The following is a 19,893-nucleotide window of genomic DNA, read 5'->3' as shown; positions in this document are numbered from 1 at the left end:
GGCACCTTTGGCTGCCTGCAGGGCCCCTCTTCCCAGGTGGAGCATCCTGGAGGATGGGGCAGCGCCTCGGGGACGTGGCTGGAGGCAGCGCAGGTGCCGTGTCCCAGGCTGGGCGGGGTGACACACGGCTCCGCAATGCCAGACCCTCCCACTGACCTCAGCCCAGCCTTATCGCCGAGGCGTTGGAGCCGGGAGAGGGAGCCAAGAAAATACTCGTGGGATGAGATCACCTCGGCTGTCTTCAGGCTCCCAAAGTGCCTCAGCCCTGGGCCGTGCTGAGCCTGGAAAACTGGGGCATTGTGGGCAGAGGAAGGTGCGTGGCATGGAGGGGAGGTTTGCAGCCTCAGCACATCTCCTGGGGAGATGGTGACAGTGGTGGCAGTGTCCCGTGAGCCCCAGTGACAGTGTCCTGTGAATACACTGAACCCCTCAAACCTCTCCATGGCAATCTTCCTGCTAAAGCTTCCTCCAGGTACCTGCTTCTTGTGTCCCAAACTCTGGATTCAGAGTGCAGCCAGGAGTTGGAATTCAAGGAATTGCACAAGTGATGTTTCCCAGTGCCAGGATTCCCCAGGCTGCCCCCAAAGGGAACTGCACCCCACGGGCAGGGAGCCAAGGCAGCACCCCAGCCCTTCCCCTGCTCCCACCATCCCATCCAGAGGGATCCTGTCCTCCTGGAGACACCCCCACAAGCTGCTAGGCCTGAGGCCAACTCCTCTTCCCTGTCCTCTCTCTGAAATCTGCATCATTTTGGGGTGCCCCAGGTCTGATCACCCCCGGGAATGTGAGACCTGGGGTGCTGCTGTGAAACAGGGTGAGTTCCATTCCCAAAACCCCAACAGGGAACACTCCTCAATGCGACTGGGCAGGGCATGGGTGCGATTGGGATGCTCCTGGTTCTGCCAAATCCCCTCACTCCTGTTGCTGCTTTGATATGGCTCTTCCTCGGTGGAGGAAGGAATGGAAAGGTACCTCTCCACCCAGGGGAAAGGGAAGGAATGGAAAGATCCCTCTCCACCCAGAGGAAACCTTGGTGGCCTTGGTGGGACACAGCTGGAGCAATGAGGGCACCAGGACTGATCCCATCTGAAAGAGCAGCCAGCCCCAAGAGATGAATCCAGCAGTGGTCCCAATGCTCTGGGCACAGCCAGCTCCTCCACACCTCAGGTGTCTCTGCCAGGATCAGACCCCCGAGATTCCCCTTTTTTCAGGGGGATGCTGGACCTGCCCCAGGTGAGGATCACAGAAAGTTGGAGTGCTCCTGTTCTCCCCCCTCCACTTTCTCCTGGGTTCTCTCCTGTTCTGTAGCTGATCTGTAGATCCCTTGTAGATAACCCAGGGCACATCCCCACCCCCAGCACCTCCTGCCACAGTTTTTCATCAATCAAACACTCAGGGAGGTGATGCCACAGGCACCTTCACAAAGCCCCTTCTTAGGAATTTTGAGAGGGGAAAAATGTGGCTGAAAACAGGGCCAGGACCCTCCTCTTTCTCATCTCCCCTGCATTTTAATGCCCCTGAGTCATTTCCATTCCTGGATGTTAAATTGTTCTTCTCTGCTTTCCTTTATTTCCCTGTTTCCTGCGAGGGGTTTGTTCCTGACCTGCCAGCCCCAGTGGGACCCAGTCCAGGGGACGCTCAGGAGATGCCAGCGGGGACAAAGGTGAAGCCGGGAGCCACCAGCCCCAGGGCACACAGCTCTGCATTTCCATAGCAAAGCCCCTCGCTGCTGTTTTGCCGCCTTGGAGGAATTTTCTCTTTTTCCTGAGAAATTCAAAGTGCTGGGTGTGATTTCCTGCCCACCTGGCAGGGAACCCCCCCTGTGGTTCTGGGAGAGGCTCCACCTCCTGTCCCGGGGGACACAGGGACACAGGGCAAGCGGCACAGGCAGGGGCCACCAGCAGCACCTCCTCACTGGCCACGGCTGCCCACCCGACCCTGGAGCACATCCAGGTGGGTGGGAGGGTCTGTGCCCCCTCCCCAGGACCATCTGGGGGATCTGCACCCCAATTTGGAGCCACCCCTTGCAAAAGGAGGGGGCAGAACCCAGAGGGGCCGGGGAATGCCAGACACCCCCGTCCCTGTTGATGAAAATAAGCACACACCTCTGGGTCCCTGAGGAATTCCACATCTTCCTGGCTGTGAGGAAAGCCTGACAGGGATGCAGCCAGGGCAAAATCATGTTCCCAAACACAGACTAAGTGAGAAATATCCATGCTGTGAGAGCAACCCTGGCTGAGGAGAGGCTGAGGAGAGAGACAAGGGCTGTTCACTGCAGAGATGACACTTTAAAGGCAGACTGTCCCCAGTGCAGAGTGAGACAAAAAGAGCAAGGACAGCATTGGGCAGGGCTGTTCTTCATCCCAGGATCCCAAAGGCAGCAAGAATTGTCACTATCTTGCTGCTTCACCCCCCTGCTCCCTGCTCCCTTGGGCTCCTACCAGTGCTGGGGCCTTCCAGGCACTCTGGTCATGAATTAAAGTGGCCTGGAGGCCACACAGAGCGGGACAGAGCAGCTCTGTGTCACCTCTGGGGTCATTGCCGGCTGCATCCAAACACCAGAGCCATGCTGGGAGCTGTGTGCTGGTGGGAACACAAGGGAACAACGTGGAGGTGACCTTGGTGGCACTGAACATCCCCTGGCACCATGGCAGTGGGGTTGTCACCAGGGTGGTCACAGCTAACAGGGCTCATTGCTTGGCGACACAAAATGCCTGGGAAACACCCCTGACCCTCTTGCCATGAGTTTTTGGGCTGCTGTTGGTGCTGGTTGGGAGAGAGGCTGGAGTGGCCTGGGGGCAGGTGTGCAGAGGGGACAGCACAGGGCATCCTCTGGCAGGGGCATGGAGGGAGCACAGGAGGTGGAATGGAAGGTGAGGGGTGGAGCAGCAACTCCAAACCCAGGGAAAGATGGAGCAGGGATGAACTGGCAGACATGGAGAGACAGGCTCCAGGGGACCCATCAGCTCTGGTATCAGCAGGACAAACAGGCTGGGTATTTGTCCAGGAGCAGGGAGAGGCTGCAGGGCTCTGCCCACACTGGCGCTGCTGTGCCTGGCTGAAATGCTCCTTCGCAGAACCACAGAATGGCTTGGGTTGGAAGGGGCCTTCAAGATCATCTTCCTGTGGTGCAGGGAGCAGCCAGCCAGTGTGTCCTGAGTGCTCCTGTGTGTCCTGAGTGCTCCTGTGTGTCCTGGGTGCTCCTGTGTGTCCTGGGTGCTCCTTCCCACCTGTCCCTCCTGCCAGGGCTCAGACACAGACCTTCCCTGGCTGCCTGCTCACAGTGCTCTGCTCCTGGAGCTCCTCACCCTGGCCCTGGCCCTGTCCTGGCACACAGCACAGATCCTGCCTCTAGCAGTGGGCAGAAGACAAGGGAAAAAGTGGGAAGACCAGAACCTGAAAATCACAGAGTGGTTTGGGTTGGAAGGGACCTCTAAGGGTCTCCAGTCCAATTCTCTGCCATGGGCAGGGACATCTCCCACTATTCCAGGGTGCTCCAAGCTCCATCCAGCCTGGTCTGGAACACTTCCAGGGATGGGGCAGCCACAGCTTCTCTGGGCAACCCGTGCCAGTGTTTTAACACCCTCATTGTAAAAAACTTCCTGCTAAATCTCACAGTTTCCTCTAAAATGCTGAGTACTGACCTCTCCCATGGCAGGTTTCCACCAGGCTCTGAAGGTCTCCTTGCTTCCAGCAATGAGTTTGGGGCTGGCCCCAGGGCTGGCAGCCTGCAGCTCTGCCAGCTTTTCTCCCAGGCTGAGACCCTTCTGGGATCACTGGGACATGGGGACAGGCCCACGTGTGGCCTGCACAACACAACACCAGTTCAGGATCCCACAGCCAGCTCCAGGCATGCTCAGGGTTGGAACAGCAGCTAGTTGGGACAAATTAGAGCCCTTTGGCCAAGATGCTGGAGCTGTTTTTGCTGTTCTGGGGTTTGGAGCTAACTTGGAGCCCCTGTGCCACATCCAGGCAGAGCTGGAAGCCTCCAACAGGAACATGGAGAAACCCAGGAACATCAACAAGGTGGTTCTTCTCTGCAGCCTCCCCTGTGCTGTGTCCATCTCCTGCAGAAACCTCTATCCATGGGTGGGGTGAACCTCCTTCTGCCCAGCCCAGCCAAGGTGGGAAGGTTTGGTTGGGACAAATCTCCTCCTTCCCAGCTCAGCCAAAATGGAAAGGTTTGGCTGGAATACATGTCCTCCTTCCCAGTTCAGCCAAAGAGAGAAGATCTGTTTGAAATAAACGTCTTCCTTCCCAGCCCAGCCGAGGTGGGAAGGTTTGGTTGGGACACATCTCCCCCCAGCCAGCCCAAGTGGGAAGGTGGGACCCCCACACGCTCGGGCATCTTCTTCCCAGCCGAGGTGGGAAGGTTTGGTTGGGACACATCTCCTTCCCAGCCCAGCCGAGGTGGGAAGGTTTGGTTGGCCACGGAGCGAATCGCTCCAAGCGGAGCCGCGTGTTTTATCCCGATGATACAATAGAGAATGCCTCTGAAGTCCCGGCCCTCTGGAGCATTTCCTTAGCTCTCTGGAATTTCCGTTTGGTCCTTCCTCTCCCAGGCTCTTACCGAAAACCGATGTCACCACACGGCTCTGGAGAGCAGCCAGCTCCAGGGTCCCTCCCCAGGTCCCCCACCACCGTGCTGGGGATTTGCAAGGAGCAGCCAGCTCCTGGAGGGTGTCAGCTCGTTGTGCCCCTTGATTAATCACCAAAGGCCACTCTGCCAATCAAGGAAAGATTTACAGGGCAGGCAGGAAGCTCTTGTTTTTACAGGAGTGCCTCAAACACACGCACACAGTAGGAAAAGCAAACATTCCAGGCATACCAAGGGATCCACGGGATAAAAATTCCCCAAACAGCCCAGATTAAGATACTTGGCTGCACATGGAAACACTAAAACCTGGGCTCGAGGATTTAATTGTCTTATTTAGCAGGGAGCCCTGTGGAACAACCTGAGTGGCCTGGGAACAGCCACCCCTGGGGGGCAGGGAGTGGGGTCAGTGCTGCTGCCCTCCCTACAATAAAGGTCAGGGCTGGCCCCCACCCCTCTCCCAGCTCCATATGGTCACCAGAGCCTTGTGGCAGAGTTTAATGCGAGCTTTTCCTTTGGAAAGGCTCAGCCCAGCGCCTGGGTGAGTCAGGCAGGGTCGCTCTGAATCAACAGAGTGCTGAATCCAGCCCAGGGGAGCAGAGGGAGCCTCTGCTCCAGCTCCAGCCCTGAGATCCCGGGCTCAGAGGGGTGCTCATCATGCTGTGTCCATCCCTGTCAGCTCCCATCCCGCCCTGAAGGCTCTGGAGAGAGTGGGAACACTTCCATTTTCTCCAGTCCCATGTCCCAGCCCAGGAGAAGCCACAACTTTGCTGTCTGACCGTGACATTTTGGTGTACGGATTTTACAGGACCATGAGAAAGGCAGGAGGCAACTGCTACCCCTGGAAGTGTCCAAGGCCAGGCTGGATGGGGCTCTGGACAGCCTCTTCTGGGGGATGGTGTCCTGTCCCTGCAGGGTGAGAAAGCAAGAGAGCTCAGATATTGTTGTGAGCTGGAAATATCCTCCCTCTGGAAGGGTATAAAGGCTCCCAAATATCCTCCCTCTGAAGGGGCTGGGGGCTCCCAAATATCCTCCCTCTGAAGGGGCTGGGGGCTCCCAAATATCCTCCCTCTGAAAGGCTATAAAGGCTCCCGTCTCATCTTTCTGCAAACCACACCACAGAGAGTGGAACTGGACCTCACCTGTTACGGATGGTTTGTCCACTTCACCTCCAAATCCAGCTGCCAGTGGTTTGTCCCAGCTGGATGCTCTGTTTGCACTCATGGATGGCTTCTGGAAGAGCGGAGGGACTGGCAGGGAAATAAACCACATGGTGAAAGTGAGAGTTAAAGGGAAGCCTGTGCTTGAGATCACAGAATCATGGAATGGATGGGGTTAGAAGGGAATTTAAAGCCCATCCAGTTCCACCCCCTGCCATGGGCAGGGACACCTTCCTCTATCCCAGCTTGCTCCAAGCCCCATCCAACCTGGCCTTGGACACTGCCAGGGATGGGGCAGCCACAGCTTCTCTGAGCAACCTGTTCCTTATCCCAAAGTGCAGCCCATGCTCAGGCACGAGTGGAGCTGCCTGCCCCAAAATCTCACCCCAGCCCCTCTCCTGCAGCCCAAGCTTTCCCAGAGTTCCCCATGGCTGTGGGGATGCTCCATGGGATACAGGAGTGGGATCAGGGTGTGCATTGCAGCACATCATATCATTGCTGTGAGCAGCTCCTTGTGCTCCTCCTCTCTTTCCCCTGCTCATCTCCAGCAGCAGTCCAGGACCAGCTCATGGCTGGGACATGGATGCAGCCTTCAGCAGTTGGGTTTGTCCCAGTAAACACTGGCTTTTGTGTGCATGGTTTCAGCACTCTCTGAACACTGCCGGGGCTGTTTTGAGTGTGCAGCCTTTTCCCAGAAGCCAGCACCTTCCCTTTCCAGGGCTTTTCCAAGTGCTCTGAGGCTTCCAGCTTGGCAACTCCCATCTGAAGTCACTGGAGAAGCCATCCCAAGGGAGATGAGCCTCACACACAGCCCAGGGACCAGGGATCCAGCAGCTGCTGGTGAAACAGCATAAAGAGTGGTGGCTCTGGAAGGAAGTGTTGGCAAGGATAATCCCTTGCTCACACTGTAGGGGGTCAGGGATAAACTCCCTGGAGTGTGGGGTTCAGGAGACCTGGTATGAGGAGGGCCATTGCTGTCACCCAGCTCAGACACTGGGCAGGCTGGAGGAATCTGTCTTCACACCAGGGGAATTCCCAAGGGCTCCCAAGTTCAGAGTGGAGAAGCCTTTGGGCTCTTCCAGGAGACCTCCTGCACCAGGCTGCTCATCCTGGGCATCTTCTGCCTCCTGGCTGGGAGGGCCTGGGAGTGGGAGGTGGGAAATATTATGGCAGGTGGAATTTCCATCCCGTCCTCAGAACGGGGTTGGGAGACCTGCCCAGGCTGCTTCAGCTGCCCTCTGTCCTGCCTTGCCTTTCTTTACTTTGCCTTCCCATTCCTCCCCACCCCCTGCCTTTCTTTCCCTTGTTTTCCACTCTCTTTCCTCTCCATGCCTTCCCCTTTCCCTTGTTTTCCCTCACCATGCCTTCACTTCCCATCTCTTGCTTTGCCTTCCCATCACCTCCTTTTCCTCCTCTTCTTTACCTTCCCATCCCTTCCCTTCTTTCCCTTACCTTCCCATCCCTTCCCCTTCCCTCCCCTCCATCCAGGTTAACCCCCTGCCCTGCAGGCACAGCTGTTCCACCTGCACTCGTGTAAAATAAAGGGATTTAAAAGACAGATTAAACCTATTTGTCTTTATATCACTAAAATCACCTGTGTGCCTAGAACCACCCATCACTTCCAAAATTACCTCCTCCTATTTGTTATCCCAATAATTTGAAGCACCAGGTACTGGAACCCCACTGCTGTCACATGGAAGCTGCACTGAAGGTAGAGACGCTTTGAGAAATGCATAAATAATGAGCCATCATTGATAATTATTTATGGAAATTCTCTGCTCTCCCTCTGTTGTAGGAGATGGGACAGATGTGATCCAGGTCTGTTGAGCAGCCAGGAACTGGATTTTAGTTTGCGTGCATCAAATTTCATCACTTTGAGTCACAACACGTCAGCGCTCTGAGCAAGATGCTCAGGGGCAGAATTAGGATGAAGTCACGGAGGGAACCAGCAGCTGCAAAAATACAGGGATTGGGAAACGCAGCCGACGTCAAACTGCTCTGGGAAGGCATGGCAGGAGTTACAACACAGGCACTCCTTGTGTTTTTGTGGGGAAAAAAAAGGGGGGAACTTCAGCTGTATGGAAAGTAATAAAAGAAGCAAGAAAAGAAGAAAGTTCTCTCAGTCTGGTGGCATTGTTTTAATTAAAGTTTAATTTATTCATGTATTTGGTTATTGATGTTTCAGTGATTGTGATAGTCTGCATATCAACACCGTGGAAGAGAAAACGTGTAATTCCACGTTCGTTATCCTGTGTTTGGGATAAACAAGGTTTCAGGAACGTGGATGTGTAGTGATCACTCCCATCCCACGGACACAGTCCCTAGCACCCAAAAATCCAATCACAGGCGTTAAAAATCGTTCGGCAGCCCTAAAATCCTTCTCCTTCCACTGTCCCGGGAGGACGAGGAAGGGATTGACGGGCGGCTCTGCAGGTCCTGCGTGGGGCTGCCGTGCCCTCTGCTGGGCTCTGCATCCAGGCTCAGCCTCCTTCCTTGAGGCCTGAAACCTGGAAATTCAACCCCCAAAATAACCAGGAAGGTCGTTTTAATTACAGCAGACCCCACGCTCCCCTTGGAGCTGCCCCAAAACTCTTCAATCTGCCCCTTTTCCTCCCGGCTTTCCCTCAAACAGCCTTTTTGCTCCTGAGAAAAATGCTGGAGACAGCTTGGAGCCAACAGGAAAAGCATAAAAACCCCTTTTGCCACCGAAATTTGGGAATAAAATTAAACACCAAAGCAGTATTAAGGAGCAGGCATTACCGCGGCTGGCTCAAGCTGCTACACGTGTTTATTAGCCAGGAGATACCAATTTATCAGCAAAGGGTAACACATTCCCGTGCAATTTGTTACTTTAGGACCCATCAACTGGGTTGGGCTCCCAAAAAAGTTCCTTCTCCGCGATGGGCAGCACATGGACCATTACCACCCCATCAATGGGAATGAGCCAGCGGGGCCATTCCCGGGGCTCCGGGAGCGGGGACCGGGCGCCGCCCGCACCTCGCGGTGGGAGCCGCGGCTCGAGCCGCTCGGTCGCGGTTCAGTCGCGACAGCAGCAGCAGGCGAGCGCGATGCCGAGCAGCAGAACTCACCGATGTGAGCCCAGCGCAGCTCGGTGAGCGCCGGGGAGGGGATTCCGCACCGGGGGCACGGAGAGGAAGGCCCGGGACACACAGGGGCCAGTCCCTGCTTTGCCTGGCATGCCGGGGGTTCTGCTCCCCGGGAAAGCGCCAGAGCGCCGGGAAACGGCCAGAGAATCCCAGCGCCCCGCAGAGACCCGCAGCCAGTCCCCACCAAAGCCCGAGGACCGAGTGCCGGAGTAGGGAAAGCTGAGTCTGCCAGGGCAGAAGCTCCTGACCCGCCAAGGGGACAAAGCTCCCGACTCCCGGGGTTGGGAAAGCTCCTGACCCTGCGAGCCGGCAAAACCTCCTGCGTCTAGGAGACGGCAAAGCCCTGACCCAGCCGTGGCAGCACTGGGGGAGAGAAAACGGGACGGGGCAGGAGCAGAATGGGCAGAAATGGCCCAAATTGTGGCCGGGGAACGCTGCAGAACACGCGCGCACATGGCTCCGGCCCGCCGGGCGCGGGAGGGGCGGGGCGAGGCCGCCAAGGGGCGGGGCGTGCGCGATGTGGGCGGGTCAATCAGGGATGTGGGCGGGGCGTATGGGGCAGTGGGCGGGGCCATAGGGCTGTGGAAGGGGCAGTGGGTGGGGCGTTTGTGGCTGTGGGCAGGTCCATCAGGGCTGTGGGCAGGGCGCCATAAGGGATATAGGCGTGGCGTGTGTGGCCGTGGGTGGGGCGTGTGTGTCTGTGGGCGGATCCGTTCGGGCTGTGGGCGGGTCCATCAGTGCTATGGGCGCGGCGTGTGGGGCTGTGGGCGGGTCCACCAGGACTGTGGGCGTGGCCGGACGGGGCGCGTGTGTCTGTGGGCGGGTCCATTCGGGCTGTGGGCAGGTTCATCAGGGCTGTGGGCGGGGCGTGTGTACCTGTGGGCGGATCCATCGGTGCTGTGGGCGGGCCCATCGGTGCTGTGGGCGGGCCCCGTGTGTCGGCGGGCGGGGCGTGGCCGCCGTTGGCGGCGCGGGGCGGGGCCCGGCGCCGGAAGTGCGCGCGGTCCATGTACCAATGGCTGCTCGCGGTCCTCCGCGCACTCCGCGACGCCGCCCGCCAGGCCCCGGCCCCGGCTCCGGCCCTCGCCCTCAGCCCGGAGCCGCGCCCGGAGCCGCCGCGCCGAAAGAAACCGGCCGCCAGGTCAGCCCTTCCCGCCGCGCTGCTGCCCCTCTGCTGCCCCGCCGCTCGGCCCGGCCGGCGCCCTCCTCACGGCCCGGCGCTCCCCGTGTGGGTGCGGGCAGCCCCTGATTAAACGCAGGGGTTGCCCATGAGGCGGTGCGCAGGTGCGGGGGTGGTTGTGGGGCGCAGACCCCGCTGCTCGCTGGCTGTGGGTCCCAGGTGTTCCCGATAACCCCTCGTTGCCTTTCCGCCGGCACAGGGAGCTGGGCATTTAGGGCAGATGTACTGGGGAGCAGGGCACACACACCCGTGGGGATGGGGGGCTGGGGACACGCCATGGATAAAAGCAGGGTGCCTGCCCACGCCTTACGCATTTTGCTGCCGGGGGCGATGGCCGAAGCGCCTGGGTGCCTGCTGCTGTGTGGGATGTACGGATGGCACTGTGTGCTCTGGGGCTGCTCTGTCCCTTAGTGCCCCATCACAGCGACAGAAACCAGCGAGTGTCTCTGCAAGGAGCCGCGTGTTGTGCCAGTAGTTTGCACCGAGGAGCAGCTCAGAAGGAATTAGCTCTTGGGGAGGAAAAAATAGAAATAGGAACGTTCTTTGTGCTCTGTTCCTAAAGGAGACGTTTTTACCCGACTTAACGATGGTATCAGCTGGTGAAAATCCTTGGGTGGGAAAGGGTGAGGCTGGTGATTGTTTCAAGGGTTTGTCCCCGAGCTGACTCAGCAGGAAGCTGCCGGGCTGGATGTGAGCAGGGCTGGCATTCCCACCTCGCATTTCCTGTTCTGCCCAAACTTTCCTTTGCAGCTCAGCGGAGTGGCGTGAGCTTGGATGGCTTAGTGACCTCTGGAGTGCTTCTTTCCTGGAGGAAAGAGGGAAGCATTACATATTAAGGCATTTTTTGGTGGTAGGAACAAACACAAAGCACGTGGAAGCATTAACAGAGGGAGAAAAAGAGGCCTGATCTGCTTTAGTGGGATGATCAGCTCTCTGGGAGATGATCCTGGGGAAATAGGAAAGCCCCCTTTGGAAGTTGAATTGTGCTTGCAAAACGTTGTTCTGTCTGTTCTTCCCCCAGTGTTTTGTCACCTGTGGAAGATCCTGAGGAGATCTCTGCAAAGAGGCCGAAAACAGGTATAGCCCCTCACAGAGAGGTTTAATGTGCCTGATTTTCCTTGGGTTTGGGGTACCTTGGGGAGCTCTGCGTTTGGTACTTCAGGACTGCTGCTGAAACTGAGGGTGTTTGAGCCATTCTTGTGGCTGGAGGGGGTTTCATGGGACCTGGGCCCATCAATGATGTGTCCCAGTGCTCATGGATGTGGCACTTGGGCACGTGGGGCAGTGGTGGCCTTGGCAGTGCTGTGGGAACAGTTGGACTTGATGCCCTTATAGGGTTTATCCAACCTTGATGATTCTGTGGTTTTCAAACCAAGTGGAGGATGGGAGATCCTGATCAGATGAAGGCAGGAAACGAAGCAGGGAACATCTTTTTCCATCCTGGGAGGGCCATGTATTTGCACCAAGGATAAATCCTGGCTGGGGCAGGGCATACCCCAGCTCTCCCTGGCACTGAGCCCTGCAGGGCAGTACAAAGAGCAGTTTCAGTCAAGGCTGTTGCTGTTCCATGGGGTGTGTGGAGCTCCCTAATTCCTGCTTGGGGGAGTGGGGGTGCTGCTGGGCTGTTGCTGTGTTGTTGAAATGAATTATCTGCTCCACATGGGATCAAGGAGCCGGGCTTGGGTGTAAGCAGAAGTCCCAAGCCCTGTTTCCAGTCCCATTCCTTATGGCCTGGTGGTGTGACATTTTTCCAGAATGTCTCTCTGGGGCTAACAAGGAGCCTGAAGAGGTTTCTGTGGCTGCCAAGTTGCCACAGAAGGCAACAAGTAGAAGCCAGGAGACTGAAGAGAGAGATGACTTCTCCTTCTCTGAGTCTGAAGATGAGGTGAGCAAGGATTTTGAGGGGAGCTCAGGGATCACCTCCCACAATCCCTGCAGGTGTGGGACCCTGTGTTACTAAAGTGGTGCCATCAGTGCCCCTGCCCTCTGCTGCAGCCCCATGGGCAAAGCCATGGGCTCTGAGTGAGAACACAGCTGGCTGAATTTCAGGAAGGGGAGGTACTTGCTTGGATTCACATTCAGGTTATGCTCACTCTGGTGCTTGCTTTTATTTCAGGTTGTGTACATTTCTTCTGACTCTTCATTTGTAGCATCTGCAGAGGATGAGGCCACAACGGAACCTGGTAGGGCTGACAGCAAATCCTTTACTTGTTCCTTTCTCCTGCTGCTCTGAGCCTGGGCAGCTCTGCCCATGCTGGGGGCTGGTTGCTGAACGCAAAATATCTGGGTAGCACCCAAGAGTAGTGGAGGGTGAGCTCTGTTTCTTCCCTGCATCCTGGTATTGCTTCTGGATGGGAACAGGCTCCCCAGGGAATGGGCAGAGCCCCAAGGCTGCCAGAGCTCCAGGAGCCTTTGGACAAGGCTCTCAGGGATGCACAGGGTGGGATTGTTGGGGTGTCTGTGCAGGGCCAGGGGTTAGACTGGATGATTCTGTGCATCACTTCCAATTGGGATATTCAGTGGTTTATTCCAGGATGCCCATGTGGTTGTGGATCCTGGATATTAACTGCCTTGGATGCAGTTCTAGTGTGTCCCAGTGCTGGCTTGCCAGAAAGAAATTGTTGTAAATGCTGATTTTAGGTAGCAGAGCCTCAGAACCCTTTTGTATTAGGTGTAGGCTGGCAACATTCTGTAGTTTACAATATGAAAATATCCTGAAGCAGCATATCACAGATAATATTAGAACTTGAAGGATATAATGAGAGTAATTTATCTTTGGTGAAGCTCTTTAAACTCATATAACTCCTGTTTTCCTGACCAGTTGCTGAGGCTTGTGCTCTTCTCCCACAGACGAAATGCCTTGTGACACCAACCCGTGCTTGACTGAGGAAACACCATCCTCTCTTTGTAAGAGAGTTCCATATCTGAGGTAAAAATCCTTCTGTTTTCTTCCACTTCTGCTTTTTAGGGTTTCTTGCTTTTCACTTTCATCCTTGAGTTTCCTGTGTTGCCCAACATTTGTGTTGGTGTCCACAGAGCAATATTTTTTCCGTGTTCTGGGGCTTCTCCTAGCTGCCCTTCTGAGATAGGTCTTCCGTTATGTTCTTGCCTTTGACCAGTTTTAAGCTTTCCCTTTAAATCCAGACAGTTGATGGACTCAGGAGATCAGAGAAAGATGAACAAGTTCACCACTCTCACCTCCTGTGGTAGGCGGAAGTGTTGAACTTGGGAAGAGGCTGAGACCAGGAATGCAAACAGAAAAATCCCACAACTACAAAATAAAAATTCCCCAAAACCCCCAGAGAATTTCCATTTCCCCAGAGAATTTTCATTTCCCCAGGGAATTCTGTTGGGAAACCCTTCTATGTTTTTCCTCTGAGGGTGTTCAGCTACTGCCACAGGTCACCTAGAGAGATGTTGGAAAACCCTCCCCAACATGGTCCTGGGCAGCCTGCTGTTTCTCCTTGAATCAGGAGGTGCTAATTAAAACCTAATTAATAAATCAGGAGTTTTGAATGTTCTCTTGAAACCATTTCTCCTGCCTTTGGTGTTTGCAGCCTGAGCAGGAATAACCACATCCGAGCTGCTCCAGAGAGCCCTGTCACACCCAGGCCCCCCATTAAGGAGCCAGGTCCCCACTCTGCAGGAGCCCGTGGCACCAGGAGGCCTTTGTGTGCTGCTGAAGAGGTAAAGTGGGGAGAAGGGAATTGTTTTGGCATGAAACAGCTGTGGAGTTTCTGTACAGTTAGGCTGAGACAAAAGGAAGGGCTGGGAATGCTTGCTGAAGTCTCTTTTTTCCTTCCCTTCTGCAAGGATGTTCAGCAAGCAGAAAATAAGAAATACAAAGAGCTCTTGAGTCTGTTCAAAGAGAAATATTCTGGAAGACTTACTTCTCCACGGTCAGCAAGACTCAACAAGTAATTATGAGCAAAATAACCCTTAACTTTCTGGTGGTGAGTTTGTTGTGTGTGGAAGGGGAGGAGAATTGATCTTTCCTACTCTTAGGGCTCTGAACAGAATCAAATGTCATGATTGAGTCTCTTTCGGAATAGTGGAGACAGAAAAATTGACTCTTGTATGTTCAGTATGCCTGAGCTGAAAGTGGCCAAACTTCTGGATGTAAACTCCTCAAAATGCCCTTTGCATCTTGTCATGGAACCAGTGACAGCATGGCTCTGTTAAGGATTAAACAGCCTAACTTTGCTTTATATATTTCTGTTGCTTTCATTTAGCCAGTTGTGTACAAATAGCCGTGTGCTCTGCAGTGAATTGAGGTGCACTGGTAACAAATCACCTGTAAAAACTCTGTCCTTTTCTTCTGCTACACCAAAGAGTTCAAACCAAGGAACCAGGGATGACTGGGAGTCCCCTGAAAGAACAAAAACCCAGAGGTGCCTCTCCACCTGTGCCAGGAAGGACCAGTGAGTATCCCCAGGGCTGCTCCAGTCTGTTGGTAGAAGTCCAGCCCAAACAGGGCATTTTCCTCATTATTTGCTAAACTGAGTTTGTGAGGGTTTTACTGAAGGGGAAGAACTGGTTTAAAATGGTATTTGAGAGCTGTGACTGTGCAGTTTGTAGCTGGATGTGACCCCACTGCACAGGAGAAGGTTGTAGTACCTGTTTTACCTGCTTTTTTGTACCAGAGGAGGGGGATATTTGACTCTGCACCCTCAGAGCGGCACTTTAATCCCTTTTTAATGCTAGACAGGACTACTTCCATAAAAGCAGAGCTTCCAAAACAAGTAAACTAATTACTTGTATGTTTAATATTGTCCCAGTTTTTTTTTCCCTGTTCATTACTTAAATATTTTTTCATCACTAACTCTTTTATATCTTGGACTTTGTGAGATGATCATATGGAGATTGAAATGATTTCTGAGCAGGTGCCAGGGTTTGAACTTCTAAGTTGAAAATGCTGATGAAACATCTGTGATGTCACCCAGAAACTGAGAGCTCTGTGCAGCTGCTGGAATGGGAAATCACCTCCCTGTTCTCATATTGCTGCTTTTCCCTGCAGGTGTCAAACATGGGGATGTTTTCAGCCCCCAGCTGCCTCAGAGGGGTGTCATGATCAGGTGAGAGTCTCTTCTAACCATGGCTCTTGTTTCTTTTGGCTCTGTCAGCCTCCAGAATCCCAGTCCTCTTCAGTATCTCAGTGCTGGGGGAGAGGAGCAGCTGGTTTGAGGAATTGCTCACAGCCAGTTGTCCCTCAAATCTAGCTCTCCTGTCACAGCTGGGCAGCTGTGGGATGTGCTGGGTGGTTTTTGGGAGAAGGAAGTAAGGGTGACAGCCCAGGTTGTCCTTGGGTTTGCAGAATCTGTTTTTTCTCCTGAGTGTCTTTCTGCCACACCATTAATGAGCTGGCTTTACATTTCCAGTGGATCCTGAGCAAAAGGAGTAGGGAGCTTGTAAAGCCTGGGGATACTGAGGCAGTTTTTGAGGCTTGCAGGATGCCTTGGGTTAGAATGGATCAAAAAGGGAGCATTGCTGTCCCTCATCAGGGGCCAGTGGACTCCGTGGTGGCAGGATGGGAGTGCAGGAGTGAAGGGAAAGGGGCTTTTGGCTGCAGCTCCAGGGAGGGATTTTGGTGTGGCAGCTTGGTGCACTCCTCTTCCTCCCCTCAGAGAGAGGTTTGGTTGTGGCAGGTGTGGTTTGGGGTGATTTTATCCCTGTTCTCTCTCCCCCTTAGACACAAGCACTCTATTGAGCTGTGCATTTGTCCTGAGTTAAATTGTCATTGTCCCCTAAGCTCAAGGGAAGAGAGGAAATAACTGGTGGAGTGGCATTTGTCACCAGGAGATCACAAAGCACTTGATACAGGAAGTGCTGGTTGCTTCCCTGTTTTCCAAAGATTAAAACTGAGGGGAAAAAAAAAAAGAGTTTGGCACCTGATGGTGGAAGAAAGTTTGTGAAGCTTCCAGCTCTTCATCTGTTCTGGTCTGGTTGCTGCAAAAGGAGTGGGGAAGGAGACTGAGATGTTGTCATGTGTCAGAATCAGCCTTGAAAAAGCATTTCTTATGCAGAAGGTGAATTTTGGAGAATTTCATGGGGCAGTGTGGATATCCAGCTCACTTCTCTCTCTCTTTTCTCACAGCTACTACACACCACCAGAAGATTCTCGTGGACAGGGAAAACGAGAGAAACGAGCTGCTTCAGTGGTAAGCTTGAGTTAGTCACTACTTCACTTGGTTTTCTGGAAAATATAACTCACCTCTGCTCAGGATTGAGATCCAAAATAAAATTTGAAGGGTGGAAATCAGGAATACTTACCTTGATCTCAGCTTGATACCTGCATGTGGAGGCTTTGCTGTTAATCCAAGCCCAAGGAAAGCCCTGCTTCTCTGGGCACAGTTGGAATGCAGTCACCCAGTCAAATGTCACTTTGGGGATTGCTGCTGGGATGTGTTTACACAACCCCTTGCAGTTTCTTGCAGGATTCTCTGCCCTGTCCCCCAGCAAACCCCTTGTGCTTCTCTCTGATTTCTGTCCTTGTGCCTAGCGGGGCCAGCGTGAAGCCGAAGTCCCCCAAAGAAAATTATTCCAGTTCCATGTGACACCTGTCCTGTCCAAAGACCTCTTCTTTGTGGACAGTGAGCCACTGCCATGCCTAGAAAAGCCAGGAGATGATCTGGCTCCACTGACAGAGGTACCTATGCTCAGCAGCAAGCCAGTGCTGTGGCTGGTTCAGCCTGCAAGGCTCCTTGCTCTGGCACTGGGGCTGCACTTGGAGCCTTCTGGAGGGCTGGTGTGCTCCATGTGCTGTTCCACCAGCCCTTCCCCACTGAATCCTTTGTTCCAGGCCATGGAGAGTGAGATCTCTGCTGCCTTTGACAGTGGTGAACCTGAGGACATCCTGAGCAGGGCCTTCAAGCTCACTGTCACCCGTGAGGACATCTGCACCCTGCAGCCCCTGGGCTGGCTCAATGACAGGGTATGGATCCTGCATTTCCTGGGAAATCCCCCCTCCCTGGGCACAGGAGTCTTCCAGGAGCTCCACTGCAGAGCCCAGAAATAGCTGTGCACTCCTTATTTTGGGTACTGTGTGGGCTGCTGTTTCTGGAAGCTTTCACTTGGATGATGCAGCTCCCAGGAGTCAGTCTGGGCTATCAGAGGTGGGTGTTGGGGGCTTTACCCAGCAGCACAAGTCCTCCAGTGTGAAATTCTGGGAGCAAAAGCTGCCAAGCTGGAGTTTTCTCAGCTCAGGGGTGGCCAGCAAGGACAGGTTGCTGTCTTTTTAATTTAGTGTCTTATCTCACATCTCACTTTGCCTCTCTCTGTTCCAGATCATGAATTTCTACATGGGTCTTCTGGTGGAAAGAAGCAAGAAGGAAGGATATCCAGCAGTCTATGCTTTTAATACCTTCTTTTATTCCAAGCTGAGCTCTACAAGCCACAAGGGAGTAAAGAAATGGACTAAAGGTGTGGATATCTTTGAGCATGATGTCATATTGGTGCCTATTCACCTCAGAATTCACTGGACACTGCTGGTGAGTCAAACTGGATATTTATTTAGGGGATGGGGAGAACAAAACTAGCAAGCAAAGTCCTTTAGTGTTTGGGGTGTGCTTTGTCTAAGTTACCTTTTAACCCCAGGTCGTAGACCTCCGAGAGAAAACCATCAAATACTTTGACTCCTTGGGACAGAAAGGAGACCACATTTGTAAAACTGTCTTGTGAGTAGCTGCTTTTTTTATCCCTTCTGGTTGTTTTTGAGGCCTTTTCCCCTCCCCATGTGAAGTGTTTGTGCCCCTGTCCCATGGTGCTCCTCACTTTGTACATCTTCTGTATTGAATCCTCCAGAGTGTCAGAGGTACAAGTTTTCACAGGTGCTGCACATCCTGACATGTCTTTGTCACTAAAAACCCTTCATCCAGCAGCTTTGTAGGATGAGAGCAGCCCCACAGAGACAAATCCCAGAATCACTGAGGTTGGAAAGGTTCTCCAGGATCATTGAGCCCATCCCATGACTGATCCTCACCTTGTCACCAGCCCAGAGCCCTGTGCAGACCCTTCCTGCCCTCCACATTTCCACCCAGCTTGGTGTCACCTACGAGGGCACTGAGGGTGCCCCAATCCCCTCATCCAGGTCATGGATAAAGGCATTACACAGGGCTGGGCCCTGGGGAGCCTTGCTCACAGCCCTCACTGTGTCTCTAAGATGGGAATTTTCCCTCCACATTCCTTAAATCCTCTGCTGTGAGGGTCCTCTGGCATTTCACTGCAATTTATCTTCCTGACACCTTTCAACAGCTTTTGTTGTTGTTGTTGTTGCCCTAAATTAGGGAGATGAAAAGTGATTTTTGTGTTGTTTTCAACAGAAAATACCTGGAAGAGGAAAGCAGGGAAAAAAGAAACATTGAATTAACTGCTTCTGAGTGGACTCTTCACAGCATGGGCACAGAGGTATGGGAGCAATGCCTGGATTTGGAATGGGAGCTAGAACTCCTGTCACAGAGGATTTAACACTTCCCAGGCAAGCAGAGGGAGATGATGTGCAGTTAACTGGGAATGTTCCTTGGGTTTAGGAGTGGTAAAGGGATTATGGAAATAGGTTTTTAGGAGTAGGTGTGGGTAAAATGTATGCTACAACCAGATTGCTGCTCTTTCAAGACAGATAAAAATTCTCCATGTTTTTGTATTCCTCAGGAAATCCCTCAACAAAATAATGGAAATGACTGTGGAGTTTTTGTTTGCAAATTTGCTGATTTCATCTCCAGAGACAAACCCATCATCTTCACCCCGGTGAGAGGGGGTGTGAACAGCTCCAGCCTTGCCCACACCCATGTAGGAGCCAGGGAAGCTGCACAGCAGCTGGGGCAGGGGCTGAGGGTTGTTCCTCATGTCTGATATCTGCTTCTTGGGCAAGATCATGGAATCGTGGAATCCCAGGGTGGTTTGGGTTGGAATGGACCTTAAAGACCAGCTCATTCCAATGCCAGGGTGCTGCAGCCAGGGGTTTGGGATATCTGGCCTTTGTATCTCTTGGTGAAATAGGTTTCTCCCTTGGAAAACCCCCCTGGTTTTTTTGCCAATTATTTGCCAATGTGGTGATCTTTAAATGTCCCTGTAAAGAAATGTGGGTGTTTGTTGGGTGGCTGTGTCACCCTGGTGTGAAACCCACCTCGTACCCAACTGGCAGGTGCTCAAAGCAGCTTCTCACTCAAGAATTCCCTGGGTGTTAGTGGAGATTTCCTGCCTCTTTCTCCCCTGGCTTCCTATGTGATGGATTTTTCCTGTTTCTTTTCAGGAACACATGCCTTATTTCCGCAGGAAGATGGTGTGGGAAATAATCCATCAGCAGCTGCTGGGAGACATGCACTGTTAGGAAAACACTGTTCTGTAAAAGAGTAGTATTTATTTCATATTGTTTAGGTAAGATAAGATAAATATTAACTTATGTAAGAGCCTTATTGTATGGGAGGTTACTTGTTAATAGAGTAATTTATTTTTTAATTGAAAACTGATCTGCTGTCTCTGTGTGATTTTTAACTTATTCCCCATCTGAAGAAGAACAGGGGCTGTCTCCTCCCCTGGTGGCTCTGGGGACATCCCTGTGCTGCTCCTGACCCGAAGACCCACAAGATCCCTGCAGAGGGGCTTTGTCTGTCTCTGCTTTCACTGATTGGTTCAGTCTGGCACAATCTCGGGGCAGATTCTCCAAAGGACAAACAATTCCAAAGACACTCATGTTTTATCCCTACAAATAATTAATCAGGGATAATTAATCTTCCCTGAGGATGCAGAAGATCTGAGCATGAGGACACAGCAGCTGGGAATATTTTTGGTGTCCTTTCCCCCTTCCCTTTGGTTCCTCCTGTTTGGGGCTGCAGTTTTGACTGTCCCAGGTGCCAC

General features: G+C 53.3%; 1 protein-coding gene across 3 annotated transcripts; it reads left to right on the top strand.

The window, feature by feature from the left end:
- Positions 1-9,868: 9,868 nt before the first annotated feature.
- SENP2 (SUMO specific peptidase 2) lies at positions 9,869-19,797 on the top strand. Of its 3 annotated transcripts, none has more exons than XM_030954273.1 (17): positions 9,869-10,002; positions 11,063-11,118; positions 11,796-11,926; positions 12,158-12,224; positions 12,892-12,970; positions 13,599-13,728; positions 13,855-13,958; positions 14,374-14,462; positions 15,059-15,116; positions 16,136-16,199; positions 16,541-16,687; positions 16,841-16,972; positions 17,325-17,528; positions 17,635-17,714; positions 18,360-18,444; positions 18,688-18,783; positions 19,289-19,797. In XM_030954273.1, the coding sequence occupies exons 1-17, from the start codon at positions 9,869-9,871 to the stop codon at positions 19,364-19,366; spliced, it is 1,734 nt and encodes a 577-aa protein (XP_030810133.1). In that variant the 3' UTR covers positions 19,367-19,797. The 3 variants fall into 3 exon arrangements, with proteins under 3 accessions (XP_030810133.1, XP_030810132.1, XP_030810131.1); XM_030954272.1 differs by having other exon boundaries at positions 16,541-16,972; positions 19,289-19,413; positions 19,549-19,797; XM_030954271.1 differs by having other exon boundaries at positions 16,541-16,972.
- The last annotated feature ends 96 nt before the right edge of the window (positions 19,798-19,893 follow it).

This window comes from Camarhynchus parvulus, chromosome 9 (assembly GCF_901933205.1).
Source record: "Camarhynchus parvulus chromosome 9, STF_HiC, whole genome shotgun sequence".
Lineage (NCBI taxonomy): Eukaryota > Metazoa > Chordata > Aves > Passeriformes > Thraupidae > Camarhynchus > Camarhynchus parvulus.
This window is presented reverse-complemented; position numbering and strand designations above follow the sequence as displayed.

Coding starts and splice junctions, on each gene's coding strand:
- SENP2 (XM_030954272.1), top strand. CDS start 9,869: ATGTACCAATGGCTGCTCGCGGTCCTCCGCGCACTCCGCGACGCCGCC. Junction 13,959..14,373: donor CGGTCAGCAAGACTCAACAA/GTAATTATGAGC, acceptor GCTACACCAAAG/AGTTCAAACCAAGGAACCAG. Junction 17,529..17,634: donor GAATTCACTGGACACTGCTG/GTGAGTCAAACT, acceptor TTTTAACCCCAG/GTCGTAGACCTCCGAGAGAA.